The following is a 10,973-nucleotide window of genomic DNA, read 5'->3' on the forward strand; positions in this document are numbered from 1 at the left end:
CTGGTTCCCAAGCAGCAGGAGCCATAGCTAATTGTACGAAGGACTTGCTTTTGGCACGTAATGCAACTTCAATAGAGCCCCAAGAGCTTACACTGTTAGGTTCAATGGGAAAGAATGGCAGCTATGTTGAATTTGGTAATGTTTACGGTGTCCTGGCACATTTTAATAGAACCAGCCAGCAAGACCAGGAAATAAATTATGGCTATTTCCAAAACATCTCACCCAAAGCACCATCAATGTGTTCCATATCAAACTCGGAAAATAGGGTGCCAGCAGAATGAGTATTTGTTTTGCCCACACCGATTTGTGCATGAACTAAACAATCCATCTGCTGCTCTTTGGAACAATGATACAGCTAAACAGCTACCACCTGGCATATTTTTAATTGGTGGGGATCGGCCATGGCAAGGGATACCATCATGAGTGATAGGAGGACCATGTTGTTTGGGAAAACTTACTTTGTTCACACCTTCCAAGACAGACTTACTAAATCACACTGTATGGAACTTTACAAAGAACCTACAAAGAATGGTCACGACGAAGTGTGTCTCAGTTAGGTCCGGAATGTAATGGAAAGATTCAGTTTTGGTCAACACCATCATGGGTTATTACTTCCTTCTTAACACCAGGTGTCGCTGCAGCCAGAGCCTTACATAACCTAGAAAAGCTGGCTTGCTGGACAGCCAAGCAATTAAAACATCACATCGAACATTATCACTGACATGTCAGTTGATGCAGACAGTGTAAGCATGCATTATTACAGAATAGGGCTGCTATTGACTTTTTGCTGCTAGCACAGGGACATGGTTGTGAGGACTTTGAAGGAACATATTGTATGAATTTATCTGATCATTCTGTATCCATCCATAGAAGGCTTAATGAAATACAGGAGAACATGAAAAAGATCACGACAGGACACGGACTAGACACATGGTTGGAAGGATTCGGGCTTACTGGGTGGTTGAAAGATATTGTCAAACAAATCCTCACCATAGGGGGTGTGTTTATTTGTTTATTGATTGTTTTGCCATGTTTAATCACTTGCATTTCTAGAATGGTGCAGAAATCAATACACAGCATATGGCTGGTTCAAGGAAAGAAAGGGGGAAATGTGGAAACCATGTTTTTACTAGAAAATGGACATATCGTGAATCAGCCATAAAATAGAAGAACCAGAGCACGTAAGACAGAAGGACTTGAGCACGTACACAGGGGAAAAAGTCCATGGGAAGGTTGTGAGAAAGGAACAAGCAGCATTGGGGAGGATGTGAAGGAGGAACAAGCAAAGGAAGAAAAGGATAATAAAATGCAAACTGAAGGACAGTTGTGACATACACGATGGATGATTGTTACTGATGGCTCTAAAGTAGGTGGATTCCAAAGGAACTGGAACTCTATTGGTCACAAGAAAAATTATGAGGAAAAAACTGTATCATACACCCAACAGAACAATTACACCAATGCTGGGAAACAAAAGTCAACCTTACATTGTTCTTCCCCAGATATCTAAATACTGAACCTCTATAACTAACATACAGCCTGGTTCTGCCCCCCGCCTGGGGCCAGCTCTGGAGGCGGCCGTGGGCAACGTGGGCCTGCTGATGGACGCTGCCTTCCTGTTCCCTCAGGGGGGCCAAGAAGTTGCCCGCAGCAAAGCTGCTCCTCCTCAGGCAGCTGCTGGCACTGCTGCGACTCATCGGCCAGCACGTGTCCAGCAGCAGAATGACCTGCAGCAGCCTGGCCGTCTGCCTGGGGCCAAAGCTGCTGAGCCCACCGCAGGAGGAGCAGCTGGAGCTCGAGGCCATGCTGGCCGAGAACAAGCAGGTAAGGCTGGCTTCGGCAGCCGGCTGCAGCCTTGCTGGCCAAAGGCAACTTGGCTGCCCAGAGGTGCCTGTGCCTGGCGGCCCCCTGTGTCCAGCCAAGGCTGCTGCGGGAGCTGCCTGCAAGAGCTGCCCCCCAGCCAGCGCCTTCCTCCTGTGCAGAGGCAAGGCTCAGCTGTGATGGCAGGGGCTGCTTGGCACGCTCTCGGGCCTCTGAGCTGAGAGCAAGGCTTTCCTGCGTGCAGGTGAATGCTCTGGTGGACATCACGCTGGAGGACTCAGGTGATGTCTTTGGGGAAGAGGTGGCTGGCCCCAACGAGTCACCAGCACCCACAGAGCTATGCACAGGTAGGAGCAGGAACAGAGCCTTGTCGCAGCCTGGGACTCGGGGGCCCAGAAATCTCAGCATCAAGAGGCCAAGCAGTGTAGGGCTTGCCTGTGGGTTTTGGTTTCTTTGTTCTTGTCTTCCAAGTCGTCACTTTGCTGCACATGCTTTTGCTTTCTAGAGATGCACCAGGAACACAAAAGTGGCGCTGTAGGAAGAGAAGACAACGAGCCCCAGGCAGAAAGCGATCTGGATGCACCCCCCTCTCTGCCTGCAACCCGGCAGGGAGATGGAGAAGAGGTCACGGTGCTGGAGGCCCAAAGAACAGAGGTTATGGCAGCTGCACAAAGCCTGGCACAACGCGTCCCAGAGAGGAGGGCAGTTTGTCATGGGGCCAAGGAGCTGCTGTGCCTCCTCCTGACAGCGCAGCTCTGCAGCCTTTGGCCTTCCTCCCTTCCTTCCTTCCGTCCGTCCGTCCTGTCTTGGAGTGACTTGATGTTGTATTCCCTATCTGGGCTGCACTATGCCCAGAAATTGGTGTATATACCTTTCTATGCTTTTAAACTGAGCCTGAGCAGAGAGAGAAGAAAAAAAACCCTCAAGGACGCAGACAGAGATAGCACACTCTCATTCTCAGCATTTTTTTTTTTTTTTTGGCTTCTGTGTTCTGCGGCTGGGAGAGTGGGAGCGGAGAAAGGACCCTGCTTGCTTGTTCAGCCATTTTTCTTTTTTCTTTTTTTCCCCTCCAGAGAGTTGAACTTTGTTTTTCCGGGAATTTTTGATTTTTTCCCTTTTTCTGCTGGACTGCTTCAATATCAGAACACAGCGGGAGGAGTTTCCACCGAGCACAGAGGGCCTGGCCCTGGGCCAAGTCCCAGCTCCGAGGAGGAGGGAGACCAAAGGGAGGACTCTAAAATTTTCCCAGGTTTTTCTCCACAGCAAGAGATTATATTATTTAGCAGTATTATCCTTTTCCTGTGTGTTTGTTAAATAAATAGTTTTTATCTCTTTCATTTTCCTTCAAGGAAAAAGTTTCTTTTTTTCCTGAACCTGGTGGGGGAGGGGTGGTTTATAACCAGCCTTCTCTCAGAGGTTGTATTTCTAAATTTGGCCAAACTGGCACACTCCCTCCCTCCCTTCCCCCTCCCTTCTTCCCTTCTTCCTTTCCTCCCTCCCTCCATTCATCCCTTCCTTTCCTCCCTCCCTCCCTCCTGCCCCCCACACTGGCACATGCTAACGAAAACTCCACACGTTGCTTGCCCAGCCTTAGGCACGTGCTTCATCAATGTACAAAATACTTGCAAATTAAAGTGGCAGGGGGAGAGCTGTCACTTGAGAGGCCTTTTGCTCAGACCCCAGCTCATCCTAGCTCCCTCCAGTCTCTTTGGGGGCAGTTGCACTGTGCCAGAGGGGGCTGATGCAAAGCAGCATCTTCTCTGTGGAGCTAAGGGGGCCATTTGGAAATCACTCCCTTCCTCCTCCAGGCTGTCCCTTGCCACCTCTCACCTCCAGAATTTCTGCTTCCAGCACCTCCAGCTTTGTCTCCAAACACCCAGCAGAGCTCCCCAGAGTCACTGGCCAAGGCTGAAGCCCTGACAAGCCTTTCTGTGTCAGGAAGGTAAAAGGAGCCCACATTGGTTCCAACAAGAAGGGGCTGCGCTCGTGCCTCCCGCCTTTGCCTCTCTAATCCAACTTTGTGGCTAAAGGCTTGTAGGCTGCCAGCCCCAGGAAGAGAAAAAGAGAAGGAAAAGAGAGCGAGCAGAGGCCTGGCCAGTAGACAGGGAATACCAGCTGGAAAAGAAAAGGAGGAGGACACACCAAAGAAGACTGGAGAAACGCAGGAAGCTCCGGCAGCCCAAGAAGCCCAGGTATGGATGTGCCAGGCTCTGCTGCCCACCTTCCTCTCCACACTGCCCTGAGTCAGCCCAAGGCACTGGCAAGGGCTGGCAGGGGCTGGTGCTGGGCAGGGCTTGGCAAGAGCTCCATGGCAGCTGTGCAGGGGCTCTGCAGCCCTTGGCTTCCTCCATGCCCACATGCTGAACCTCTGCAGGAGGATGGCTCTGGGCGGGGCAGCCCAGGGAAAGCTGTGGTGGCCAGTTAGCCTGTGGCACAAAGGACAAAGAGAGTTCTAGAGTAAGATAGTCCCTAGTACCAGAGACCAGTTAGGGTGAGAAGAGAAGCCTTTCCCAAAATGCTTTGTTCTGTTACGGTCATCTACCCCAGTTCTGCTTCCCCGGTTGGCTGTTGGCTGCTCCGCCCCCTTGCTGCCTTACCTGTTCCATAGGAAGCTCTCCACTCCAGGTTCCCCCCATTGGCCTCTGCCCCTCACCACTCCCCCAGAGCTTCACTATTAGTCTCCATTCCCTAGTCCCGCCTTTGTACCGCCCCCATGCCCACAGACCATTGGTTTCTGGCGCTTGCCCCACTCCCGTACTTAAACTTGAGCTTTCCATTGTTCTCATCTTGGCCTCTGGAATTCTTCACAGTGTGGAAGCAATGAACTGCTCCTGTGGAACTCTACACAAAGATTCTTCCTGCCTCTTTGCCATCGACCCTTATTACTGAAGCTATCTGTGCGTTTGTGCGTGCACGCGTGTGAGTGTGTAGCTGATCCTGCTGAGCCGCTTCGCTTTGAAGATGCTTTTAAGAGATCACAACCCCTTGTGCTCCGGCACAGAAGCTGCAGAGCTCGAGATAGCAACAGAGAGGCTGTGAAGGTGGGGCAGCTGGAACCCCTCTCCCTCTAGTTCTGCTTGTAGATGTTTATAGTGACACCTATCAAGCTAAGGTTTTCATTCTAGAGGCCGCTCTTTCACATGTTCTATGTCAATGGATAATTAGGTACGTCTCTTGGTACCTGTCGAGGCATCTGCTGCTCTGCCACCTCTGTCCCCACTCTGCTGCCTCTGTCCCCTCTGGCCATACTAGACTCTGGGCAGGTAGCCGGGCCAGGCCGGGCCGGGCCAAGCAGCACATTCAGCCCCTGGTCCTGGCTGCCCACAACTGATGGGAATGGAAGGAACTGCCAGTGGTGAGGCAAAAAGCATTTGTCCACAACTGCTCAGTGTTAGGTGAACTCCCATCTTTCACTGAATGAAGCCCAAACTAGGATGCTGATAGGATATTGCAGAGCTTACAGACTGTCTCTCCTGCAAAGAAGGCTATTAAATTTCAGTGAGCTCTGTGTGTCCCCAGAACTGCTGCAGCTGCAGAATACAGCCTCACCCACAAGGTTGCTTTTTACGATACAATCACAGTTGAATTTTAGCACGTGTGTCTGCAGATCTGGGCTCTTCCTGAATCCACTTTCTGTGGTCGGTTGTGATGAGAAACTCAGAAGCAGCCACATCCAAAAGCTGCTGGGGAAATGGAAAAGGCTGTGATTATAAAGTCTTTGTGTGTGTGTGTGTAGATCAGTTTTACAATCCATCCTTTAATATACATACCCATCAATTAGAAGAAACATTATTTGAGAGGAAGAAATCAGTCTTCCAATCCCCTGGGAAGTTGGAATACATTTCTGGAATTGAGTTTGCTGTGTGCTTCCTGTGATGTTTACTGCAAGGCAGCAGTAGAGCTCTGTGTCCCAAAGCCACATTCTGGAGCCTGACCAATGTGTTTGGATTCCTGCAGCCACACCGGGCAGTTCAGCCTCCAGTGCTCCAGCTGGCAGTGCTGCTTGTGCAGCATCGACGGCCTCCAGCGAGACACGGAATGCACCTGGGCAAGAGGAATTGCCTTCAGCGGATCTGGGCCTTCAGGTCGAGCAAATGATTCAGGAGATCAGGAGATCCGTGGCTGAAAGGTCTCCCTTTGCTCAGGTAACCCCACTGGATGGGAATGAAGGGGCTGGGCTGAGAGCTTTTCAACGTTGCTGCAAAGGCTTCTTTAGTTGATTTCATGATTATTTAGTGATTGAATTCTTGTTGATCAAGCAAGATTTCTAAAAGAAGAGGGATGACAAAGTCTCCCCCCTTAGTGAGGATGAGAGGTGTGAGCCTGTGGTGGCCACGTTTGGGTGCTCCTTTTGCTGGGAAGAATCCCTGGTGCAGGGGCATTTGTGGTGATGAAGTGGAAGCTTTGGCAGCTTTGTTTGACTGTGTTTGAGAAGTCAATCTTCTCCACTGTTGAAGGCCTTTGGGGGCCAGACTTACTGTTAGGAACAAGGGATGAAAGTGTGTGAGCAGTGGAGCTTTTAGGGGGCAGATGTGTTTGTTTTGAGGCCCCATGACTTATGTGATTGGTGAGCAGGACAATGATGATGCTGGACATGAAAGGGTTAAGGACTCCTTTAAGCCCAGGGGCTTCTTCTGTGTGGAAAAGCAGTCAGGGACCATGAGTCCTCGTGTTTGACAGATTCCCTCTTTGGATTAGGAATCCCCTTGCTCTGAACTCTTGCCTCTTCCCAGACGTGTCTGGACTTTTCAGTTTCTGTGCTGGCACAGGCCTTTTTGTGCATTATTATGCAACTTTGCCAAAGAATTTCTCTGTTTTGTTTAGTTTGCAGACCCACTGCAGATTTATTAGCCAGGAAGGGCAGAGTCAAGGTGGTGAGTGGGATTTTTTTGGGATCCCCACTATCTCATTGCCAAGTGTGATGAATTTCTGTCTTCTGGAAACTCACACACAGCAGTTTTCAAAAGCATTTTCCTCCTCAAGAGAAGGAAATGTGGCAGGCTCTGACGTATCCCTGAAGTCATTCCAAGAAAACAGTGAGTGATCTTTGGGTTTCTTTCTTTCTGGCTCTCTTCCAAGGGGAATGCTAATGTTGCTGCCGAGTCTTCAGGAGGGGAGGCCGGGAACAGGGCTGCAGCAGAGGGAGCTTTGCCGGGCACCGAGAGCTGCGGGAACAGTTCCCCAGAGCCTGAGGAGCCTGGTAAGGAGAGAGCCCCCACTGCTTTAGAGAGCTCTGAGGCGGCTGCTCTGAGCCTGCCTCTGGCAGGAAGGGAGATGAGAAGAGCTGAGTTCTTGTCTGCAGGGTTGGTGCTTCCTGGTGCCTTTAGGTCAAATCCTGCCCTGGCACAGCCTCCCCGAGCCCTGCCCTCCACGCTTCTCCAGAGGCACTGACACCGAGTGCTGTGCTGTGGCCAGAGAGCAGTGAATAAACCCAGCCTGTGGGAGCTGTGTCACCAACCTGGCTGTCCCAATTTTGCGCTGAAGTCCTTGGATGAATTTGCTGCAGGGTAGAGGCTGGGCCAAGGGACTCTTGAAGGAACAGGGGAAATAAAAGGGCAAAAAGTCAGGCTGGGAGTCCAAACGTTTGGTCTCAAATCACTGACTGAAGGTAGTACCAGTCTGCTGGTATCTGTCCTGAGACACAAGAAAAACAAGGAGCTGAACATCAGAGGCCAACCCATTGAAAAATCACAAATCCGGTCACAAAAGGAAAAGCCTGAATGACCCCAGATCAGCAGGACCTAAGAGGAGAGAGGGAGCACTTTGGATCCATTCCTTAGCCAAGCTGGTGCTGCCTGCAGGCCTCGTGGGGAGCTCTTTCCCTCCCAGCTCTTCCTGCCAGAGCTGATGGTCGAGTTGGAGCCGCTGTTGCTCACTGCAGAGGGCAGTTTGTAGATGGCAGGGAACGGTGCTGGTTCGTAACTCAGCTCACAGCACCCGTCAGCTTCAGCCATTTCAGTGAGGACTGAGGTGTCTCTGTCAGCACAGAGGAGGAACAAGGCTGGGCTTCTGTGTGGGAGCTGGGACTGTCTGTGCTTCAAGCTCTCGTGGGTGCCATTTGCACTGCGCGTGCTGAGACTCTATTGGGACACTTCAAACCTTTGGAGGTTTTGAAAACTTGAAAGGATCCCTGTTCTTTAAAGAGCAACCTTCAAATTCCCAAGTGAGAGTCTGCCTTGAGGCCATCTTTAACAGTCCCTCAGAAGAAGGACCATTGCTGCCCAAGGGAAATGTGCACAAGGGCCAATATTGACTCAGTGCTCCCTTTGCTTCCCAGATTCCATCTGATTGACATTTCCAGGAGGGCTGTCCTGAGTGGGAAGAAGAGACAGAGGGAGAGCCTGTGAGATCAGGCAGGTGCAATCCCTCTGTAGTTCCACTTACAGATGTGTACAGTTATATTTATGTATCTATGTAGTTGTATTTATAGATTTATATAGTTGTATTTCTATGTCTATATAGTTGTAGTAATAGATCTGAGTAGTTAAATTGATATAGGCAGTTGTAGATGTATATTTGTTGTAGTAGTTGTAGTTGTTTTTTATATGTGTAGTTGTATTTATAGATGTGCACAGTTGCATTTATAGAAGTTTAGTTACGTTATAAATGGTCACAGTTATATTTATATGTCTGTAGGTATATGGAACTTTAGATAGATAGGTTGATTTTTGAATAAATATAGGCAGCTTTTTAAGCTCTTTCCCTGCTCTGCTTCCTCTCTCACCTCCTCCTTTTGCCCGTGTGCCCCCTCTGTCCCCTCTTTCTGTGCTGGCTCCGAGCTGGCGGCCGGGCCGGGCGGAGCAGCAGCTGCAGCCCCGGTGTCCCTGGAGCGGTGGGAGCTGCCGGTGGCCGCAGGCACTGTGCCCTGAGGAGCTGCTGGAGGGCGGTGAGCCAGAGGGGCTGGGGAGAGGTGACACTGAAGGGACGGTGATGTTGAGGTGCTGGTGGGGCTGAGGGGATGGTGGGGTGCAGAAGGGAATGGTGGGGATTGAAGGGACTGGGAGAACTAAGGGAATGGTGGAGCAGAGAGGTGTGGAGGAGCTGCTGGGGATGGTGGGGACTGAGGGGACAGGGAAGCGGCACAGGCTAAGGGGGGTGTTAGGACTGAGGGAGCTGGGAGGACTGAGCGGAATGGCAGGAACTGAGGGCTCAGAGGGAGCTGAGGGGACCAGTGGGGCTGAGGGAATTGGGAAAAGTGGGGAATGAATGGTGGGACTGAGGGGTAGAAGTTCCGCAAGGCAAGTGGCACAGGCTGAGGGGGGTGGCAGGTCTAAGGGGACTCGATGGGTCTGAAGGGAGTGAGGGGGGGTGAGAAAAATTTGAGGGTCTGCAGGAACTGGCAGGACTGGGGGTTTGCTGAGGGCATGGCAGGGCTGAGGGGATGGAGGGGGCCAGCAGGGAGCACAGAGGGGTCTGGGACTGTGACTCTGCCAGGCTGTGGAACCAACTCCAAAGCCTCCACTTTTGCCACAGCTGCCGTGAAGTCGTTGAGAAGAGCCGGAGAGTGACGGGAGGCAGCAGGGAGAAGCTGAAGGCCGCCAGCAAGAGCAGCGAACGGGGACCTGCTGCTGCCGCCCGAGAGCCTGGGTGAGGCCCCAGGGCCGCTGAGGCAGGGTGGGCGTGAGGCTGGCGTGGGCTTTGGCCGCGGGCACTGGCCGGCTGGGCAGGAGCGGGCCCTGCCCGTGCTGGGGCCGCTCAGCGCGGCTGCCCCGGGCGGCACAGGGGCTGTCCTTGGGCAAGGCAGCTGTGCCGGCAGGGCCCGGGAGCGGTGCCGGCTGTGCCGCGCTGCCGGGGCTGCGGGACGGTCCCGCCGGGGCTGCGCTCGCCACAGCCTGGCCCGCTGGGCCTGGTTTTTCTTTCTAAGCCTCCTGGGGAGGCTCTGAGATTTCTCTTCCCTGATGGAAGTGCAGCTGCTGCCAAGGGAAACGTCCCGATCCTGACTCAGTGTTCCCTTTGCTTCCCAGATGTCCCATCTGCTGTCGCTGTCCAGGAGAGCTGCTCTGCACGGGAGGAAGAGACAGAGGGAGAGCCTAGGAACATCAGCATCTGCAGTCCCTCCTGATTTAGTTCTGTTTATAGATCTGTAGAGTTGGATAATGCGAGGTGTAGGGGTATTTATGTAAGTAGATTGATACTTGTGTGGTGTCAGGAATGAGGCCACACTCAATTTAAACTTTATAATTTAATTTATTAAAGTCACAGGCCAAATTCCCTTATTGAAATTACTCATCTGGGTTACAGCAATTAGAGACACTTTAAGCTAATTCAGCTATGAACCCAAGGTACAGCACCTGCAACACTACACATTCCTGCAGCTAGTCCCGAGCAGGAGCACACCTCTTCAGTCTGTGACACGGGGTTTTATCACCTCATGGCCCCTCCCATCACCGCCCACTCTTCCTCCCTTGAGGTCCGAAGTGATTGGTGGGATCCATGTAAGAGTCTGTTTAATTGGTTCAAGTTTAGGAATGATGTTTCGAGGTACTCCACTGGTAAAGTCTCTTTGTCCAATCACTCGTCCATTTCTAGGGGTGTCAGTCTCTTGGTCCTCCCTCCTCAGGGTGGAGTCATCAGGCTGTCAGGGTTTCGGCGGGAAAGTTCCTCATTAAAATTCAGCATTGCTATGGAGCTTGCTGACAGGCCAACAGTTGGTTTCTAAATACAGCTGGCTGGAAAATCCCTCTTGAGTTTTCTTTTCTACTGAAGCACAACTTAATTCATAGATTAGTTAAAGGAATATAACTTTATAGCACATTCTGAACTTTTCGGTTTAACCTGAACATTTGATTAATGCTTAACTTTAACATGAACATTTGAAAAGTGTAACAATAGTAAAACTCAGAGAGTTTAACTTTTATAATTCAAATTAATTGTTTAATTATGCAATTTTAATTAATAACACAAACTACTTAACTATTATTCATTAATGCAAAAGCCAACTTTTCCAACTTTTATTTATAACAACTCCCCCCTTTTAGCCATGGTTGATTGGCTTTTGCATTAGGCAAAGGTTGATAATTCTTCCTGGATAGTATTAAGATGTCTGAAATTATCATAAATTTGTTTTGCTTTTTCAGCAGTTTTCCTGTCCATTCTCTTTTCTTTGATGTTTAATATCTATCTATCTGGTTTTGGGGGTGGAAGATTGGCTT

General features: G+C 50.7%; 1 protein-coding gene and 2 long non-coding RNA genes across 3 annotated transcripts; all 3 read left to right on the plus strand.

The window, feature by feature from the left end:
- LOC138103976 (uncharacterized) lies at positions 1-5,152 on the plus strand. Its single transcript, XM_069002653.1, has 5 exons — positions 1-1,824; positions 2,327-3,070; positions 3,673-3,763; positions 3,852-4,013; positions 5,074-5,152. The coding sequence occupies exons 1-5, from the start codon at positions 1,602-1,604 to the stop codon at positions 5,150-5,152; spliced, it is 1,299 nt and encodes a 432-aa protein (XP_068858754.1). The 5' UTR covers positions 1-1,601.
- A 629-nt stretch (positions 5,153-5,781) lies between these two features.
- LOC138103997 (uncharacterized) lies at positions 5,782-8,237 on the plus strand. Its single transcript, XR_011147915.1, has 3 exons — positions 5,782-5,966; positions 6,901-7,021; positions 8,099-8,237. It is a non-coding gene; the product is annotated as an uncharacterized lncRNA (long non-coding RNA).
- A 298-nt stretch (positions 8,238-8,535) lies between these two features.
- Positions 8,536-10,632, plus strand: LOC138103988 (uncharacterized). Its single transcript, XR_011147908.1, has 3 exons — positions 8,536-8,707; positions 9,295-9,408; positions 9,786-10,632. It is a non-coding gene; the product is annotated as an uncharacterized lncRNA (long non-coding RNA).
- Positions 10,633-10,973: the final 341 nt, after the last annotated feature.

Source organism: Aphelocoma coerulescens (genome assembly GCF_041296385.1).
Source record: "Aphelocoma coerulescens isolate FSJ_1873_10779 chromosome Z unlocalized genomic scaffold, UR_Acoe_1.0 ChrZ_unloc_scaf_3, whole genome shotgun sequence".
NCBI classification, from domain to species: Eukaryota; Metazoa; Chordata; class Aves; order Passeriformes; family Corvidae; genus Aphelocoma; species Aphelocoma coerulescens.